Here is a 22,705-nt window from a genome sequence, read left to right as displayed (position 1 = left end):
GGGGTTAGATCACATTTTTTTTATTTAATATATTTTAATTAATACCTAAGATGGATTATGATGATATATGTTCTTTGAGGTTATTAAATTGTATAAGTTTTAATCATATGTTTGTGCTAAGGTTGGTGTCCTTTTTTTTTTTTTCTTTTTTTTTTTTTTCTTCTTTCTCTCTTTTTTTTTCCCCTGGTGTGCGTCCCGGTCTCCATCCCTCTCTCGCTCCCCTCTTCCTCTACCTACCTGCCCTCTTTTATTTATCCTTTTTACTTACTACAGATGCAGCATCCCTTGAGGGGATTGTTATTGCTATTTTTTTATCTTGTCTTTTTTCTATAAAAATAAAGAATGTCCTTCCCGCTTAAAATTGCGTCCTGGAATGTGGGGGGCATAAACTCCCCGATAAAAAGAAAATCTGTAATTAAGCATTTGGCCAGGGAGAAACCAGATATAGCCTTTCTGCAGGAAATTCACCTGAAAGATACCGAAATTTCTAAATTACAGACGAAATGGGTAGGGGAGGTAGTAGCAGCCCCGTATAATTTGCGTAAAAGGGGAGTCGCGGTATTATTTAATAAGGCTTTGGAATATAAAATCTTGACTTCAATAGTAGACATAGAAGGACAGTTTCAAATTCTGGAAATATTCTACAATGGAAAGCGACTCATTCTTTGTAACATTTACGGCCTGAATAAAGTAGATAAGGTATTTTGGGATGATATGACTTTGCGCTTACATAAATATATAGGTATGGACCTTATAGTAGCCGGTGATTTTAATCTAATAGGCGATCCATTATTAGATAGACAGACAAAAAAACTACATTTCAAACCAGATAGAAAAATACGTATTTTGCAGAAATTCCGAAAACAGTTAGGGTTGAATATTTGGCGTTGGATATTTGGCGAGCACAAAACCCAGATGCTAGATCATATACCTGTATGTCAAAAGGTCATCAAGCCCTGTCTAGGATCGATTTATTCCTGATCTCAGACTCCTTGATGGGATTGGAGTGGAGGGCAGAGATAGGAGAGATAGCAATCTCAGATCATGCTATTATCACATTAGCAACAAAAATGTTAATTAAGCAACCCATGTCTAACCAATCTCTTTTTTTCCCCAAATATTTGATGAATGATATAGATTTCCAAAACTGGTTGCGTAACCAGTGGAAAGAATACCTAAGTTATAATAGAGCATATATAGAGAAACCAGAGATTTTTTGGGAAGCAGCCAAAGTAGTGTTGAATGGGAAAATTAAGGCTTACTTGTGTCAGCGTAAAAAGAAATTTAGGGCCCGCGAAACGCAATTGGCTAATCAGGTCAAAAATAATTACAGAGCATATTTGGCGAACAGCACTAATTATAATTGGAATAAATATACAAAAGCTAAGGAAATTAGAGATGTGCTTCTAAAACAAAATACTTTCCAAGAAATACACAGACAAAAGGCCTTATATGGGGGGTTTGGTGGTACATCGGCTAAATTTTTAGCTAGAATTACGAAACGAGTAAACAAAAATACGATAACAGCTATCAACAAAGATAACACGAGAGTAACAAGTAACAGAGATATTAGCAAAATTTTTGTAGAGTATTTTAAAGAGTTATATAAATTAGAAGAATGCACCATAGATAAAAGAAAACTGTTTTGGGAGAAGATCATGGTACCTAAACTCTCTGTGGATATGCTGACAGAGATTAATGCTCCTATATCAGAGATTGAGATACAAACAGCTATTAAGGCAGCAAAAACCAGCAAAGCAGCCGGACCAGACTGTCTACCAACTGAATTCTATAGGATTTTAGGGGAGCATGTTGTACCATCCCTCCAGAAATTATTTAATTTCTATTTTGTTGAGTGGAACAGATGTTCCCAATATTTTACGGCCGCGAATATCACCTTAATCGCAAAAAAAAATAAAGACCCTGAGCAAACAGCCTCTTATAGACCAATATCAATTTTAAATACGGACTATAAATTACTAATGAACATTCTGGCAAACCGCTTAAAGCCGCATCTTAGTTCAATAATACATGAAAATCAATCTGGCTTTATGCCGAATAGGAATCCTGCTAAAAATATGCGTAAAGTCCTGACCCTGCTAGATTTCTGTTTTAACAGGATTAAAAAAGATATACAGGGGAGCACTGAAGATTTGGCCTTATTATCGGTCGATGCGGAAAAGGCATTTGACCACATTTCTTGGGAGCATCTGTTCTTTTCATTAGAACAATTTGGAATCACGGGAAACTTTAATCAATACATTCAGCTAATCTATTCAGACCCAAGGTCCGCTTTAATTATCAATGGGGAGATCACAGAACGGTTCTCATTACAAAGGGGGACCCGTCAAGGCTGTCCGCTCTCACCCCTACTATTTAATATATCTTTAGAGCCTTTAGCGATTATTTTACGACAACAATTGGAGGGCATTCAAATTGCGGGGCAAAAATTAGTACTTTTATTATATGCAGATGATCTACTCATATTTATGAGTAATATTAAAGACACTTTACCCAAATTCATGGAATTAATTAATATTTTCGGGAAAATATCGGGTTATAAGATCAATCTGACAAAATCGGAATTGATGTGGCTGTACAGAAAAAAAGACTATGATATTATACATCCTTTTGCTGAAGTGCAGAATATTTTGTATTTGGGTATTATGTTAAGTCCTAATCCGGAGGAATGGTATAACATGAACTTTCGTAAGTGCTTCACTGCCTGTAAACGGAAACTGGAGGATTGGATCAAACTTCCAATTTCGTTAACTGCTAGGGTTATGTTAATAAAAACAGTAATATTTCCCAAATTGCTGTATTACATACAAAATATCCCAATCCCGATTCATAGAGCTGATTTTACAGAATATAACAGGGCCTGTTCAAAATTTCTTTGGAAAGGCGCTAAACCACGTATAGCGACAGCTCGGCTTATGAATAATAAAATAACTGCAGGTCTGGCGCTTCCGAATTTGCAACGTTATAGTTTAGCCGCGCGTAGTAAGGTTGCGATAGATTGGCTCTTAGAGCAGGAACAGATTTCCTCGGCAGCTTGGGAAACCGCATTGGTCTCACCATTTAGATTAGACGCATTGTTACACTGTACCATTACAGAACTCCCTTCAGATCCTTTCCATTTAATAACTTATAGGAGTATTATTATGGCATGGCAGGAATTATGCAACGAAACTGGTTGCTCGCCGCACGTCTCTAAATTTCTCCCCATAGTCGGGAATCCTAATTTCGTGCCTGGGCTAGGTAACGGTCTATTCAAACAATGGTTGCAAAAGGGTTTGATCTATATTACGCAAATGGTGGATGCAAACTTAAATGTGTTAACTTTCGAAGAATTAAGTAATCTATTTGGTCTTTCAAAGCGTGACTTTTATGCATTTCTCCAAGTAAGGAATTACATAGGTGAACTTAAACAAAGATATGGGTTAGACTGGTCGCTCAAGGATTTACAACTTAAGATTAATATCTATTCATCAGGAGGCTACTCTATCTCTGCTCTCTACTCTCTCCTCAATCAAAACTCCTCACTAGAACAATTAGATTACATAGTAGCAGGGGCGTATTACTGCATAGGCCAACGAGGCCCGTGCCTAGGGCGGCAGATTTTGTGGGGCGGCACTTCTCTGTTGCACTAAATATGTGCCTGAAGGAAAAAAAAATTCAAATTTGCGCGGTGGTCACGTGACCGGCTTTTTGCCATGTCACGTGACGTTTTTGACAAGCTGCCCACCCGCCCGCCTTCCTGTCTAGCAAGCCGCAACACAAGAACTTTGTTATCAGTGGTGAGGAGCCTAAGGACTGGAGGGGGCTGAACTGGCTTAACTCAGGTAGGGAAGGGCAGCCACAGCCAAAAGCATTAGTTCACATGCTGACAGAGTCAGAGGACTCAGTGACACTTCAGTGTATTTTCTGTAGCTGTGTACACTGTGCAGTCAGTGTGGTTTCGCCTTCATCTAATGCCGCCCTCCTCCTCTGCTATTTTATTACCTGCGGTGCCCTGTACAGTTACACAGTGTGTGCTTGTGTATACTGTGTGTAGCGAGCCTGTAGGCAATAAAATAGCAGAGGAGGAGGGCGGCATTAGAGGAACTAAGTCTCACCGGTTACCCGCTCATTTTAAAAGCATTTTTTTTTCTTCTTAATGTGGCTGCCGCTGGGCAGTATATTAGGCATGCAAACGGAGCTTATTAAAAAGGCAGGGGGAAATAAGGCTCAGTAAATTTTGCCATGCTCACTGAAATGAAAAGAAAAAAATACTTACTTTTTAATAAGCTCCGTTTGCATGCCTAATATACTGCCCCACTGCCCAGCCACATTAAGAAGCAAAAAAAAATGCTTTTGAAATGCCGGTATGTGCACTAAAGACTCCGACTCCTACTCCTGAGGTAAAATCAGGCTGTGGAGTGGAGAAGTGCAGGGATGACAGCTGGAGAATGTCTGCTCTCCCAGACTCCCACGGAACTCAGTGAAAGCAGCGGGAGTTGGGCTGTCAGTATGAACACAACAGCCGACAAGGGGGGTATGATGTTTATTAACTAAAAAAATGCTGTCTCTTTTTTTGCTGCTGGTCTTCTTTCTTTACTGCATTGTCAGTAACGAAAGCTGTGTCTCCAGCAAGCTTTTACTCAGTGCTATTTCTGACACTTTTGAAAGAGTGGGGGAAGGGAGCAGACATGGGGCTGGGACTTAGTAGTGTGTGTGTATATATATATGAGAGACATGTACACACACATATTATATATATATATATATATAACTCACTCTGTATATATATAATATGTGTGTGTGTGACTATAGTGAATGCAAGCCCTGGTGAACATCTACTTAAAGACTTTTTTTTTTTTTTTTTTTTTACACCCTGACCAAAAAAAAAAGTCTATAAAAAAATGCCTTAAAACTGGGGTGGGGGTGGGGGGGCAGCAAAATTTTGAGTGCCTAGGGCAGCACAAAACCTAAATACGCCCCTGCATAGTAGCCAAATGGCGTCCCACATTTCCATATATTGATACACAGGTAATAGTGGACACCTTCAAGGTAACAGAAAAGAGTTGGGTGTTGACAGCATGGAGAGAATCCCAAATTAAGATAGCCCTAATGACATATCTCTCTCCCGCAAAATTATCAAGATGGTATGGGGTGGACATTCCTTGTACTAGATGCAGTGCCATCTGTGCAGATATTATACATTGTTTTTGGTTCTGTCCGAGGATTCAGCAGTTTTGGGCTAAGACAGTATACTGGATGAACATAGTTCTTAGACTTGATTACACTATCCAGCCCATGGAGATCGTATTTTTAGCCAAACATCAAGGAATAGTTCGTAACCTGAAATTGATTAATATAATTATATTTCTGGGCAGAAACTTGATATTGAGAAAATGGAAAGCAAAAAAGGCGCCTACCATGAGAGAGCTTAAACAGGCCTTGCTAATTCAATGTATGTCTGAACATTACAATCTACATGGGCTGCCTGACGATCAAGTAGAACGGTTCTTTAAACACTGGAAAGTCTTTATATTATCTTTACCAGCTGGTACGCAAAATATTATAGTCAAACCATATGTTAAATCAGTTTTTTTTCAACTACAGATACTGGCGGGGACTTTCCCTAGTACCTGGCTTCCAGCCAACGCAGGATTATAAAGCGCGAGAGGGGGACGGAGGAAAACGATTATAAGCGTTCATATATGCACACATTTGTGGGATTTTTTTCTTTTTATGGGATTTTTGATTTCTGTAAATTGTCTGAAACAGCAATACCGAAAATAAAATTAAAACATGGAGTTAATAAAAAAGAATGCAAGTTAAAGTTAAAAACTCCAACAGGGAGAATATAGTTAAGTCTGCTGAGACACTACTAAAGTTTTTTTTTTTTATGCAGGATAAATATCTCATGTTTTTGTTTTATATGTTTTGACGCCCTGTGTGGCACATACACAAAGAATATGTCTCTGTTTTTGTCTATTTATATTTATGTTGTAATATTTTTCCCTGCTGGTACACAAATAAAATAAATATTTTTAAAAAAAAGAGCGTGTGGGAATGAGCAGCAGCCCAGCGTGATTACGTACCATTATGATTACTAGCTTTAACGTCAAATGACATTGGATTATCACATGACTTTGTAACTAATAGCAATAGACTTGTCATGTGTAGTACACACATTATCCGATTGGATTATTTCATTTTAATGTGTTTGGCGCCTTTTATACGTCATTGCACTTTCAATATAGCGTTCACATTGAGTTCATGAGGAGAATGTGAGGTATGTGATTTTACTATGTGCACCACATGCAAGCCATAATTTTTTTTTTTAAACAATTTTTTATTGAAGTCACAAACAAATGTAACATAAAAGGTTCGTTCAAAAATAACAGTGACAAAGATAAGGTATACATTGCTATTACACAAATTACAAAATCTAGTAATGTAGATTGTGCCTTCACACAAAACCTCTGTACCCTTGAAGAATAATATGTAAAGGCAATTATTATCAAGATAATGAAACAGTATTTGGCTAGGGAAATGGATAAGCAATGAAGTCTACCAGGTGAGATAAACATGTAGAACTGACTTCTCCAGTCACAGTAAAAGAACTTCACATTTCTAGAGATTATATATTTGGGTCTATCTAGGCTAGTAAAATTGGAATGTGAGGAATTAGCTTTTATCTTGGCCACTTCTGGGCCATGGTAAAGGGGGAAGAGAAGAGAGTTCAGCGGGCAAGAGCCGCTCTTATTGAGGGGAAAGTGGAGAGGAGGAGGAGGGGCGGAGCCTTCTAGGATAGTGGAGTATATTTATGAGATGGATGAGAGGGGAGGATATGGTATATATACACATACACATATACATATAAAAGGGAGGCTATTTCTGAGAGTAGGCGGCTGTGGGGGGGAAAGAGTCCCCACGTATTATTTAAGCCGGTTTCTCACAACATGTAAGCAGTATCAGAACCTCTTACTGAGTAAATGCATTGTAAAAAAAAAAGGGATTGGGTATTCGTGTCCATCATAACCATAAAAATAATAATGCAATAAGTACCCTCTAAACAGTTGTTCTACATAATCTGTACTGTGAGTTAGAGCCCTCATGTGGGTTGACAAGATATTCCCATAAAAATATGACTTAAAATGCTCCATAAGGGGAAATATGGTGACTGAGAGGGGGTGAAAATATTCAGAAATATATTCAAGCCATCCCTTGAGGAAAAATCCTGTCTGAGAGACAACACTCCACATATAAGCAGACCAAGGACCTCTAATTATGTTTATAGCGAGTTACATATTAAATGTATGGAATTGGCAGCAGGGCCTATCAACTCAATATGGGGTCAAGAGAGCAGGGTATACTTATGTGGAGAGGTATTGCCAAGGGAAGGGCCATGACTGTGATCACAGGGATAGATATTCTGGAGTAAATAACTTGTGCATAGATGCTATAGGCTGCATACTGAATACTGAATTAGAAAATGGAGTATGAATCTCCTACTTAAGTGAGACCTATAGTACAATGTAATATATAAAAGCAAAGGATAAGCAATAAACATTATAAAGGTCAATTTTAAATGTGTGGAGAAATATATAGCGGAACACAGATTACTGAATGCTATTATAAAAGATGAGAACATTAACTTTAAAACCAAATGTCAATGTGGAATCCCACATAGAAACCATAGTTGCAGAGTAGAAGGGTAATACAAAAATAACGGTCTAACAGTTTATTGCAACCAATCTTGTTCTTTTTGTAATGGTAAATTCCATCTTCTGCTATAAAAATGAGCCTTAGGTCATGCTACTCCATAGCGGCTCCAGCGCTCCAGCCATGAGACTGACCCAATGGAAGTTAATGACGTGCCTGCGTTGAAGCTGTGTAGGGGGTGAGGTATGGTGCATGGTCTCTCTACAGTGCTACTGTGTACACTAGGCACAGAATGGGCTCTTCCCCGCACTAAGACCTGATAGCCATTCCGTTCCCAACTAGGAAAAAGAGAAGTCTCTGCTTGAGCCCCCACTCCACCACATTGTAAGTCAAACCAGATGTAGCTGCTAAGTGTTCAAGGGTCTTACGGTGTTGCAGAGTACCCTCCACTTCAGGCTGCAACGGACCAAGGCCCCTTACTCCATCCGAGAGGCTGGTCATATCTCCTTCCAGGGTGGATGGAGGCAGCGTTGTTCCCGGAATTTCCGATAGGTCTGGAGAGGTCTTCTTAGTTAGCTCCATCTCTAGCGAACCAGATTGGCTGCCCAGCCTGTCCGAGCTCCGTGTGAGTTCTTGCTTGGGGCGCAGTGGCATAGAATTGTGTGCCATCGGAGGCTTTAGGGCTGCTTTTAGTTCCGGAATGCAGGTTAGAGGTGTAGAACGGTCCTTGAGCACTGCCATTAGGTTGCTGAATCTGAGATCCATCAGGTTGCCCAAAGCTTCCAGCTGAGTTTGTATGGCTAGATTAAACTCTTCCATGATTTTCAAGTGTCCGTTATCCGGTATCTAGAGAACTGTAAGGTGCAGTAGGAGCGCCACGTGGGTAGCAATATGGCCGAATCCTTAGCGTTGCTGTAGCTAGCTTCGGGACAGAGAGATGCGACAGTCTGTAGTAACCAGATTGTAGTATGCTTATAATATCTCCCTAAAGCTTTCTCCTCCAGTTAGGAGCCAATCGAGTTGCACTGAGCGGTCAAAAACACATAAAATATTGGAACAAGTCCGGAGCTGCTGTAAGATGCGACCGCTCAGATGCAGAGCTTGCTCCACCCCCCCCCCGCAAGCCATAATTTTAATTGTTTAATGATAATTGTATGATTAGTGTAATATATATATATATATATATATATATATATATATATATATATGAGAAAAAGATGTGATACCCGCGCTGTATTAGTTCTATTAAGTGACGTATAAATATAAATGTATGTATAAATACATAAATAAATCCCGTATAATATAACGGAAATAAATACAAATATATATGCGTAATAGCACAAGTCCACAGATTTATTTAGATGTTCAGAAAGGCTGCTGAAAAAGGATTTGTGGAGACTCCCAGCTTGTCTCCACAGCTAGAAAGAAAATCAGGTAAAAAGAGTTTATATTCTGCGCCTTTCTTCTGCGGAGTATACAGTTGTGGGGCAAAAAACAGCCCCTATAACTAAGCACTTACTTCAGGCAACCTCAATCCGTATGAGGTAAGTGATCACCAGAGTATAGATGTTGTTCCAGGACCAATGTAGGTTGTCATCCGTAAGCTGATTAACTGATGTAGAAGTAACAATATATCCAATGTGCTATGAAGAACCGGGTTGAGTGCAGAATCTTCGCCACCCAGTCAGATGTCTCCAATGATATGTGAAAAGGAAACAGACAAAAGTGCCCAACAATAGTGAAGTATGCCTTTATTAATTAAAACATATACACATATATAAGCCTCAGATGTCAGCCCACTCACACTAAGCGACCTCAATCAATATGAGGTAAGTTAAAAACCAATAATAGGAGAACATCAAGTGGCGAATCAAATAATGCACCAGCCCAGCGAATAAATAAAAATCACTCAGTTGGTACCGTACTGCGTCCCTGACGCGTTTCGAAGTTGCCTTCTTCCTCAGAGGGATAGAAGTACGGAGATACTTACACATTTAGATCAAGAGTGATTTAAAAACCCGCGGCGTGTGACCACGGACGAAATTTCCGTCCACTGATTGGTTACACTAGCTCGCGGTTCATTGGATTAAACATCCTGATGCGTGATTGGTCTAAACAGGGTCATGTGACCATGTCATGAGACCCGATCGTCTGTACTATTCATACATTTAAGGTGGACCAATACCGCATCATACAAAACATAGCACAATTGGATAATAATAAATATATAGAAAATAAAAAGACCATAAATGAATAATGTGACCACTCTGTACCATATAGAAAAATATATAAAAAAAAAAAAAAAAAAAATAATTATATATATAGTAATAGTACCTAAAATATCACCATTATTATTGATGATATAGACAATATAAAAATTAATACATTGTAAAAACAACAACAATAATAATAAAAAATGATGATAATAACCAGTGTAATACATAATAATAAAAAGTAGATCTATAGATACATAAGCTAAAAGCTGTAAAAACATATACATCTCTGCACTTAAAAAGTATATATACATATATATAAATACATAATTGTATGCACCTACACATATATATACATACACCCACATACATCCATCAATCCAAATATATACAAACCAATATTAATCAACAGTATTGTACACATTTAAAAACTAGTAATTAGTAATAAATAATGGATCTAAAATATTACTAACATAACTACATAGGGAACAGGATATTTTAAAAATTATTATATATAAAACTATATCAATTGATGTTAATAAAAAATATATTAAAAAATTAAAAAATTGTAAGACAGATATTTTATATTTTATATTAAAAACGCAGCCAGATCAATATCTTTATTGAGACCTTTTGGTATTTTGGTATCCAGGGTATGTATCCAGAAGGTTTCTCGTTTCCTTAAAGTTAACTCTCTATCTTCATTAGGAACAAATTTAATAAATTCAATAATAGAACCTTTAAGGCATGATGGATCTTGATTATGAAAGGACAGGTAATGTGCAGACAGATTGTGTGACTTTTCCCCATTCTTTATATTCGTAATGTGCTCCAGTAAGCGTTTCTTATAGGGGCGTGTCGTGCGACCCACATATTGTAGGCCACACCCACATTGGAGTAGGTACACGACAAAGTCAGTTCTGCAATTTACAAGTGCATTAATCTCTACTTCTTTGTTATTTGAGCTGGAGATCACCTTTTTAGTCACTTTACTACAAGAATAATGGTGGCTGCATGATACACAATTTGCTCTGTTGCATTTAAAGAAACCAGTTGATCTTCTTTCTAACCAATTAGTCTTGGATACAGGTTTCTTTAATTTGCTCGGGGCTAAAATTGATTTTAAGTTTTTATTTTTTCTAAAAATCATACTAGGCCCCATACTAGTTATGTCATCAAGTAATTTATCTTTTTTTAGTATGTGCCAATGTTTTTTGAAGATTTTCTTGATGTCTGCAGCTCCCTCATTATATGTGGTAATCATATTTACTCCAGTCTTTTTTCTCTTAGTCGTAGTGTTCTCAATTTTATTAATCTGTAATCCTTCCTCATAAGTTTGTGTATGGGTATCCCCAAATAGTAAAACATTTCTATCCAGATCCATAGCCTTATTATACGCAATGTCAACTACTTTTTCAGAATATCCTTTGGCACGAAACTTTTCTTTCAATATCATTGATTCCCTTATAAAGTCCTCTATTTTACTACAGTTTCTCCTCAGACGTTGAAACTGGCCATAAGGGATATTATTAATCCAACTTGGATTATGACAGCTCTTTGCGTTTAAATATCCATTGCTGTCTGTCGGTTTTTTGTATAACTTACTCAGGATTTTTCCATCCTGATGATAGAGGACAAGATCTAGAAATTCAATCTCGCTACTGTTTATTTTATCTGTAAATTTGAGATTGTATTCATTGTTATTAATATACATCATGAAATTTTTTAGAGAATCATCGTCACCTCTCCAAATAAGTAAAATATCGTCAATAAATCTCATCCAAGTGACAATACATTCCGAATAAGGGTTGTTTACCCATATTTGTTGTTCCTCCCATAATCCCATATAAAGGTTCGCGAAACTGGGGGCAAATTTGGTGCCCATTGCCGTTCCGCTTACCTGTAAGAAAAATTCCTCATTGAAACAAAAGTAATTTCTTTCTAATATAAATTTAATTGATTCCAAAATGAAAGTCTTACGATTGTTGTCAAGTGTAGTTAATGAGTCCAGCCAAAACTCAATTGCCTTTATACCTAGGATATGGGGTATATTGGTATACAAGGCACTAACATCAAGAGAGACCCATTTATAATGTGGTTCCCATTTTATATTAGTAACTTTTTGCAGGGTATGAGGTGTATCCCTTAAATAAGATTTCATGAGAGGAACCAAGGGCTGTAAATAAGTATCCACATATTCTGAAAGTTTCGTTGTTAATGAACCAATTCCGGACACAATAGGTCTACCCGGTGGACAAGTAGCGTGTTTGTGTATTTTCGGCAGATGATAGAATGTTGCCAATCTTGGATATTTCTGATCTAGAAATTTCCATTCATTATCATTTAATATTTTGTGGTGTTTGGCTTTATCAAGCAGTGCTCTGTATTCCCTAAGGAATACATCAGTAGGATCTGAATCTATTTTTTTATATATTGTAGTATCATTCAAAAGCTTGTATGCCTCCAACATATATTCAGTTCTATTTTGGACCACAATACTGCCTCCCTTGTCCGCCTCCCTTATAACTATCTCTTTGTCTTGTTTAAGACTCTCAAGAGTTTGTTTGTCTTTTAAAGACAAATTATCATTCTTTATCTTGTAGTCTTGACATAAATTAGTTAATTCTTCTTCTACTAAATTTGCAAAGACTGGGATAAAATTTCCCCTTGAGTGTATCGGGAAAAAGGTGGATGGTGGTTTAAACTCGGTATGAGCCCCATATGATAAACAAATATCCATATTTTGTTCTGACACCCTATTTGAGTTTGTTGTATCCAGAGGTATGTTAGCCTCAGATAAACTTTCAAGTGCTAATATGGCTTCTATATCTTGATCATCTAATCCAATTGGATCAGCTTGATCCAGAAGAGCAATTTTATCTTTCTTAGATTTTTCAAAGTGTCTCTTGAGAGTTAACTTTCTGATATACTTATGTAGATCTATGAAAAGACCAAAAGAATTTGGGCCCTTGGTAGGTACGAAGGATAAACCTTTTTTCAGAATATCCAATTCCCTATCTGAAAACACCCTATTTGAGAGATTAAAGATTTTTACAAAACCAACATCATTTGTCGTCAATGTGTTATTGATTTTGTTCTTTTTGGATTGTACCTTTCTACCTGCTCTACACCCTCTCTTTTATTTTTCTATATGGTACAGAGTGGTCACATTATTCATTTATGGTCTTTTTATTTTCTATATATTTATTATTATCCAATTGTGCTATGTTTTGTATGATGCGGTATTGGTCCACCTTAAATGTATGAATAGTACAGACGATCGGGTCTCATGACATGGTCACATGACCCTGTTTAGACCAATCACGCATCAGGATGTTTAATCCAATGAACCGCGAGCTAGTGTAACCAATCAGTGGACGGAAATTTCGTCCGTGGTCACACGCCGCGGGTTTTTAAATCACTCTTGATCTAAATGTGTAAGTATCTCCGTACTTCTATCCCTCTGAGGAAGAAGGCAACTTCGAAACGCGTCAGGGACGCAGTACGGTACCAACTGAGTGATTTTTATTTATTCGCTGGGCTGGTGCATTATTTGATTCGCCACTTGATGTTCTCCTATTATTGGTTTTTAACTTACCTCATATTGATTGAGGTCGCTTAGTGTGAGTGGGCTGACATCTGAGGCTTATATATGTGTATATGTTTTAATTAATAAAGGCATACTTCACTATTGTTGGGCACTTTTGTCTGTTTCCTTTTCACATATCATTGGAGACATCTGACTGGGTGGCGAAGATTCTGCACTCAACCCGGTTCTTCATAGCACATTGGATATATTGTTACTTCTACATCAGTTAATCAGCTTACGGATGACAACCTACATTGGTCCTGGAACAACATCTATACTCTGGTGATCACTTACCTCATACGGATTGAGGTTGCCTGAAGTAAGTGCTTAGTTATAGGGGCTGTTTTTTGCCCCACAACTGTATACTCCGCAGAAGAAAGGCGCAGAATATAAACTCTTTTTACCTGATTTTCTTTCTAGCTGTGGAGACAAGCTGGGAGTCTCCACAAATCCTTTTTCAGCAGCCTTTCTGAACATCTAAATAAATCTGTGGACTTGTGCTATTACGCATATATATTTGTATTTATTTCCGTTATATTATACGGGATTTATTTATGTATTTATACATACATTTATATTTATACGTCACTTAATAGAACTAATACAGCGCGGGTATCACATCTTTTTCTCATATTTTTATTTTTCCCTTTGCTTTCTGCTGCTGTTTAATTAGTTCTTTATTCTGTGGCGGTATAAATTTAATTATTAATTTAATTATTTAATTACTTATTTTCTATATTGTACTATTGTATTTCTTTTATCATTGTTTAAACTAGTGACCACTCTATTCACCAGTGTATACATCGTGTAGTTACAATAACATATATATACATACATATATATATGTATGTATATGTGTGTATATATATATATTTATGATTTTTTGATTCATTTCTGGCTATATCCATTATTTGTTATATCAATTTAATCTATTATGTCTACCTTTGAATATGGGGCCTATTTTGACCCCTCCACAAAAAATCGTAATTTATCTATCTCAGAGGAACAACTTACATTAGAAGGGAATTTGGCAATAACTGACCCAAAGAAACTGTTTGAAAAACTGGAAAAACTCAGTAAAAAACAGTTACTTAACTGGCATGATAGCCATAACCTTGAGAGATATAAAAAGTATCAGATCATCCCTAAAGGTTTGAGATTGGAGAAAACTCCAATTTTTGAAGACACAGAAATAGAACTGTTAACAGAATGGGAAACGGCTCTTGAAACCTGTTCTCAAACCTTTATCAACATCCTAATCAAGTATCGAAATAAAAAAGTAGATACTTTAACTGATCAGATTAAGGATATTAGAGAACGATTAAACATGTTCAGGGGTGATGTATACTATAAGGAATTAGATACTAATAACAAACGGAAAATAGATATTTTTGAAAAAACTGTGGAGAATAAGAAAAAGAATAAATTCCTGAGAGATTATCAGGTAAAGAAAGATCAGAATTCAGCCAGAAATGAAAACGAGGAACATGAAAATGATATGAATGCAGAGGAGGCAGGGCATAATATTATTGAAACACATGGGGAAGTTTTTGAACAACAATCGTTGGATGAATGTATATATTCTCCTGATTATGCTATAAATAGAGACTTTAACAGTTTTATCAAATTTAATGAAAAACAGAAAGAACTACAAACAAAGGGTAATTTGGTCCAGGATTTGTATAGGAATCCGCATTATATTAAAAACACAAAAGGGAATGGAACTAATAATTTTAATAAATTAAAAGCAACCAACAGGAATTTCTACCAACATCCAAATATGGGTGCTATTCCCAAAAAAGGAACCCAATACACCAATGGTTACTATGGGTCCCATCATAGACGAAATAGTAACACAAATGAAAGAGTTGGAAAGGGTTTCCAATTGGGGAATAAATATGAACCTTTATCGGATGATTACTATCCCATTAGACAACATAATAAACAAAAAGGCAGAAAGATCAGTCAATCCCATCATCATTTTTTAGGGGTAAATCAAAGAAAACACTCACATCATACACCTCAAAGAAACATAAGGCAAGAAAAAGAATATTTAAATCACCCACTAATAGAATCACCACAGTGGAGGAGAGTCCCCCCAAAACAACAAAAAAGAAGATGGGAAGAAGAAGAAAGAGAGGGTGTAGAGCAGGTAGAAAGGTACAATCCAAAAAGAACAAAATCAATAACACATTGACGACAAATGATGTTGGTTTTGTAAAAATCTTTAATCTCTCAAATAGGGTGTTTTCAGATAGGGAATTGGATATTCTGAAAAAAGGTTTATCCTTCGTACCTACCAAGGGCCCAAATTCTTTTGGTCTTTTCATAGATCTACATAAGTATATCAGAAAGTTAACTCTCAAGAGACACTTTGAAAAATCTAAGAAAGATAAAATTGCTCTTCTGGATCAAGCTGATCCAATTGGATTAGATGATCAAGATATAGAAGCCATATTAGCACTTGAAAGTTTATCTGAGGCTAACATACCTCTGGATACAACAAACTCAAATAGGGTGTCAGAACAAAATATGGATATTTGTTTATCATATGGGGCTCATACCGAGTTTAAACCACCATCCACCTTTTTCCCGATACACTCAAGGGGAAATTTTATCCCAGTCTTTGCAAATTTAGTAGAAGAAGAATTAACTAATTTATGTCAAGACTACAAGATAAAGAATGATAATTTGTCTTTAAAAGACAAACAAACTCTTGAGAGTCTTAAACAAGACAAAGAGATAGTTATAAGGGAGGCGGACAAGGGAGGCAGTATTGTGGTCCAAAATAGAACTGAATATATGTTGGAGGCATACAAGCTTTTGAATGATACTACAATATATAAAAAAATAGATTCAGATCCTACTGATGTATTCCTTAGGGAATACAGAGCACTGCTTGATAAAGCCAAACACCACAAAATATTAAATGATAATGAATGGAAATTTCTAGATCAGAAATATCCAAGATTGGCAACATTCTATCATCTGCCGAAAATACACAAACACGCTACTTGTCCACCGGGTAGACCTATTGTGTCCGGAATTGGTTCATTAACAACGAAACTTTCAGAATATGTGGATACTTATTTACAGCCCTTGGTTCCTCTCATGAAATCTTATTTAAGGGATACACCTCATACCCTGCAAAAAGTTACTAATATAAAATGGGAACCACATTATAAATGGGTCTCTCTTGATGTTAGTGCCTTGTATACCAATATACCCCATATCCTAGGTATAAAGGCAATTGAGTTTTGGCTGGACTCATTAACTACACTTGACAACAATCGTAAGACTTTCATTTTGGAATCAATTAAATTTATATTAGAAAGAAATTACTTTTGTTTCAATGAGGAATTTTTCTTACAGGTAAGCGGAACGGCAATGGGCACCAAATTTGCCCCCAGTTTCGCGAACCTTTATATGGGATTATGGGAGGAACAACAAATATGGGTAAACAACCCTTATTCGGAATGTATTGTCACTTGGATGAGATTTATTGACGATATTTTACTTATTTGGAGAGGTGACGATGATTCTCTAAAAAATTTCATGATGTATATTAATAACAATGAATACAATCTCAAATTTACAGATAAAATAAACAGTAGCGAGATTGAATTTCTAGATCTTGTCCTCTATCATCAGGATGGAAAAATCCTGAGTAAGTTATACAAAAAACCGACAGACAGCAATGGATATTTAAACGCAAAGAGCTGTCATAATCCAAGTTGGATTAATAATATCCCTTATGGCCAGTTTCAACGTCTGAGGAGAAACTGTAGTAAAATAGAGGACTTTATAAGGGAATCAATGATATTGAAAGAAAAGTTTCGTGCCAAAGGATATTCTGAAAAAGTAGTTGACATTGCGTATAATAAGGCTATGGATCTGGATAGAAATGTTTTACTATTTGGGGATACCCATACACAAACTTATGAGGAAGGATTACAGATTAATAAAATTGAGAACACTACGACTAAGAGAAAAAAGACTGGAGTAAATATGATTACCACATATAATGAGGGAGCTGCAGACATCAAGAAAATCTTCAAAAAACATTGGCACATACTAAAAAAAGATAAATTACTTGATGACATAACTAGTATGGGGCCTAGTATGATTTTTAGAAAAAATAAAAACTTAAAATCAATTTTAGCCCCGAGCAAATTAAAGAAACCTGTATCCAAGACTAATTGGTTAGAAAGAAGATCAACTGGTTTCTTTAAATGCAACAGAGCAAATTGTGTATCATGCAGCCACCATTATTCTTGTAGTAAAGTGACTAAAAAGGTGATCTCCAGCTCAAATAACAAAGAAGTAGAGATTAATGCACTTGTAAATTGCAGAACTGACTTTGTCGTGTACCTACTCCAATGTGGGTGTGGCCTACAATATGTGGGTCGCACGACACGCCCCTATAAGAAACGCTTACTGGAGCACATTACGAATATAAAGAATGGGGAAAAGTCACACAATCTGTCTGCACATTACCTGTCCTTTCATAATCAAGATCCATCATGCCTTAAAGGTTCTATTATTGAATTTATTAAATTTGTTCCTAATGAAGATAGAGAGTTAACTTTAAGGAAACGAGAAACCTTCTGGATACATACCCTGGATACCAAAATACCAAAAGGTCTCAATAAAGATATTGATCTGGCTGCGTTTTTAATATAAAATATAAAATATCTGTCTTACAATTTTTTAATTTTTTAATATATTTTTTATTAACATCAATTGATATAGTTTTATATATAATAATTTTTAAAATATCCTGTTCCCTATGTAGTTATGTTAGTAATATTTTAGATCCATTATTTATTACTAATTACTAGTTTTTAAATGTGTACAATACTGTTGATTAATATTGGTTTGTATATATTTGGATTGATGGATGTATGTGGGTGTATGTATATATATGTGTAGGTGCATACAATTATGTATTTATATATATGTATATATACTTTTTAAGTGCAGAGATGTATATGTTTTTACAGCTTTTAGCTTATGTATCTATAGATCTACTTTTTATTATTATGTATTACACTGGTTATTATCATCATTTTTTATTATTATTGTTGTTGTTTTTACAATGTATTAATTTTTATATTGTCTATATCATCAATAATAATGGTGATATTTTAGGTACTATTACTATATATATAATTATTTTTTTTTTTTTTTTTTTATATATTTTTATATATGGTACAGAGTGGTCACATTATTCATTTATGGTCTTTTTATTTTCTATATATTTATTATTATCCAATTGTGCTATGTTTTGTATGATGCGGTATTGGTCCACCTTAAATGTATGAATAGTACAGACGATCGGGTCTCATGACATGGTCACATGACCCTGTTTAGACCAATCACGCATCAGGATGTTTAATCCAATGAACCGCGAGCTAGTGTAACCAATCAGTGGACGGAAATTTCGTCCGTGGTCACACGCCGCGGGTTTTTAAATCACTCTTGATCTAAATGTGTAAGTATCTCCGTACTTCTATCCCTCTGAGGAAGAAGGCAACTTCGAAACGCGTCAGGGACGCAGTACGGTACCAACTGAGTGATTTTTATTTATTCGCTGGGCTGGTGCATTATTTGATTCGCCACTTGATGTTCTCCTATTATTGGTTTTTAACTTACCTCATATTGATTGAGGTCGCTTAGTGTGAGTGGGCTGACATCTGAGGCTTATATATGTGTATATGTTTTAATTAATAAAGGCATACTTCACTATTGTTGGGCACTTTTGTCTGTTTCCTTTTCACATATCATTGGAGACATCTGACTGGGTGGCGAAGATTCTGCACTCAACCCGGTTCTTCATAGCACATTGGATATATTGTTACTTCTACATCAGTTAATCAGCTTACGGATGACAACCTACATTGGTCCTGGAACAACATCTATACTCTGGTGATCACTTACCTCATACGGATTGAGGTTGCCTGAAGTAAGTGCTTAGTTATAGGGGCTGTTTTTTGCCCCACAACTGTATACTCCGCAGAAGAAAGGCGCAGAATATAAACTCTTTTTACCTGATATATATATATATATATATATTAGTCCGGTTAGTCTCTATCACTATATGCTGTTTGAAGAAGCAAGTATAACTTGCGAAATGCGTCCAGCTTGTTTTTATCTGTATTTTAAACTTGGAATAAACTCTCCCTTGTTGTCTACGCTTGTGGAGTATTTAAACAATACTTTTGTTACCCTGTGGTCCTAAATGGTGATTGGTGGTCGCTGTGGGATATCAGGGAGTGATATTTGCTACTGGACTTGAGCTGACTGTGGACCGTTCTATTATATTATGTGATAAGTGCTAATATATTGTGAGTATTCTACTTGTCGGTAATTCCTGTGAGATCTGAGTTTTGAGATATTTTGCCATTGGAGAACCTTCTTTGTTCCTTTCTCACTGAAGTTTGCCTGTTTTCATCATAATACCTGATTTCATGCAAATTTCACCAACTGTGTTAAAAAAACAACCTTGATTTTATACAGCAACACCTGTTTAATGCCCTATTGGTCTTTATCTTGCTCTGGATATATGTGTGGTGGTAATTAGTACCAGAATATTAAAATAAAAAGGGGTCGCCCACTTTTTAAAATTATTTTATTAGAAGACAAATAATATAGGCATACAAATGTAACAATTGCCAACAAGCTACAAAAGTATTAAACAACCTTCAAGAAAATACCAGAAGCTACAACATCCAGTCCAAATTATACAGGGCAAGTCTAGCCTAAATAAACCTAAGTCAAGCAATACTACTAACTAAACATAGTAAACCAGAGAATCTATCCCAAGAAGGATGCACAATAATAATATAATAAACTCAGCCAGTTCAGTCCTCCAGCGCGCACTTTCTCTCTAAGATCAGTTGCTTACAGGAGGTGAAGAAGGAAAACGCAGGTGTATAGTAACTGTTAACCCCCATTGTATACTTAATTTACTTAAGGTGTGTCCTAGCATACACCAATCAAAGGCTACATGGGAGTGTCCTTTTTAGACAAAGACTAGGCCAAAGCTAAGTCTATAGTTTTTACATATGTTTGTATAATCACAGTGTAGTTTAAGAATTAACTACTTGAATATTCTAGGGATAAATTCTCTGGTTTTATGACACCACAACATGTACATACTAGTATAACAAGATAAATGTAAGCTTATAGCACCTGCACTTTAGTTAGGATTTATTTTACAGGTAAATTTCTCTTTATTTTAACTAGGTAGCTTTTAAATAGTTAATAACTATTTAATAGCTATTGTACCTAGTTAAAATAAATTGAAAGTTGCCAGTAAAATAAAAATAAATCCTAAGATAGCTACAATGTAATTATTATTTATATTGTAGCTATATTAGGGTTTATTTTAAAGGTAAGTATTTAGTTTTAAATAGGATTAATTTAGTTAATAAGAGTTAAATTTATTTATATGTATTTAATTAATATTTAAGTTAGGGGGGTGTTAGGGTTAGACTTAGGTTTAGGGGTTAATAATTTTATTACAGTGGCGGCGGTGTAGGGGGGTCAGGATAGGGGTTAATAAATTTATTATAGGTGGCGACGGTGTGGGGGGGGCAGATTAGGGGTTAATAAGTTTAATATAGGTTGCGGCGGGGTCCGGGAGCGGCGGTTTAGGGGTTAAACAATTTATTTAGTTGCGGCGAGGTACGGGATCGGCAGGATAGGGGTTAATAACTTTATTATAGGTGGCGGCGGTATAGGGGGGGCAGGATAGGGGTTACTAGGTATAATGTAGGTTGCCTTGGTGTCCGGGAGCGGCAGTTTAGGGGTTAATACGTTTATTATAGTGGCGGTGGGCTCCGGGAGCGGCGGTTTAGGGGGTAATAACTTTATTTAGTTGCGGCGGTGTAGGGGGGGACAGATTAGGGGTGTTTAGACTCGGGGTACATGTTAGGGTGTTAGGTGTAGACAGCTCCCATAGGAATCAATGGGATGTCTGGCAGCAGCGAACATGAACTTTCGCTATGGTCAGACTCCCATTGATTCCTATGGGATCCGCCGCCTCCAGGGTGGCGGTTTGAAAACCAGGTACGCTGGGCCGGAAAAGTGCCGAGCGTACCTGCTAGTTTTTTGATAACTAGCAAAAGTAGTCAGATAGTGCCGCACTTGTGTGCGGAACATCTGGAGTGACGTAAGAATCGATCTGTGTCGGACTGAGTCCGGCGGATCAAAGCTTACGTCACAAAATTCTACTTTTGCCGGTGTCTAGGGCTTGATAACTAAGGCGAATCAGCCTCGCCTCAAATACGCTGCGGAATTCCAGCGTATTTGAGGTAGATGGCTTGATAACTAGAGGCCATAGCCTGCAATTTTAAATAACTTTCCAAGTTATTTCTATTACCTAATTTGTTTGTTCTCTTTGTATCCTTTCTTAAAAAGTACACCTAGGTAGGCTGAGAAGCTGCTGATTGGTGGCTGCGTATTTATATGCATCTTGTCATTAGTTTTTGGCTAGCTCCCAGTAGTGCATTGCTGCTCCTTCAACAAAAGATACCAAGAAAATGAAGCAAATTAGATAACAGAAGTAAATTAGAAAGTTATTTAAATTGTATGATCTATCTGAATCATGAAACAACAATATTGGGTTTCATGTCCCTTTAACTTGTGCAGACATCTATCATGTGAAAAGGAATAATCATCTGTCATATTCAACATTAAACATTCCAACTCTTTTGTGTTTTATAGGAGTTACAGGAGACTTTTTCATATGCTGAGCAAGCATTTTCTTACCATGAGTTTGGTGAGCAAGAGAAGTCGTTCTGGATTCATAAATATCTTTCCCTTTAGGTAAAAATGGTGAAAAGGTGAGAGTTTAGGACAATCATAATTATACAATTTACAGTATGTAATAACTGGCATATTATAATAGTGCAACAAAGGAAAAAGAAAGACAGAGCATCCCCATGACACACCAGGAACCTATACACCTAGGTATACTTCACATACAATACAACTCAGAGGAACAGTAAACACAGCAAAATAACATAATCAATAAATACATAATAAAAATACAATGCAAAAGCACAGTTTGAATTTTCACAATTTCTGATAAATTTCATTTAGTTTTATTGTCCTGCCCACTGCATCATGTGACAGCCATCAGCCAATCACAAAATGCATATAAGTAATTTAGTGACTCTTGCATATGCTCAGTAGGAGCTGGTGCCTCAAAAAGTGTGCAAATCAAAACATTGTGCACATT

The 22,705-nt window shown here is 36.4% G+C and overlaps 1 protein-coding gene across 2 annotated transcripts in view; it reads right to left on the bottom strand.

Annotated features, from left to right (window-relative positions):
• The window catches only part of LOC128664104 (hepatitis A virus cellular receptor 1 homolog), a 168,120-nt gene that overhangs the window by 95,555 nt on the left and 49,860 nt on the right, over nt 1-22,705 (bottom strand). For both annotated transcript variants that reach the window (XM_053718793.1, XM_053718794.1), the window contains exon 4: nt 22,234-22,284. In XM_053718793.1, the coding sequence (XP_053574768.1) occupies nt 22,234-22,284 (51 nt within the window). The remainder of the gene's footprint in view (nt 1-22,233; nt 22,285-22,705) is intronic.

The sequence above is a fragment of the Bombina bombina genome, chromosome 6 (genome assembly GCF_027579735.1).
Source record: "Bombina bombina isolate aBomBom1 chromosome 6, aBomBom1.pri, whole genome shotgun sequence".
NCBI lineage: Eukaryota > Metazoa > Chordata > Amphibia > Anura > Bombinatoridae > Bombina > Bombina bombina.
Note: the sequence above shows the minus strand (reverse complement) of the source record. Positions and strands in the feature narration are given on the sequence as shown.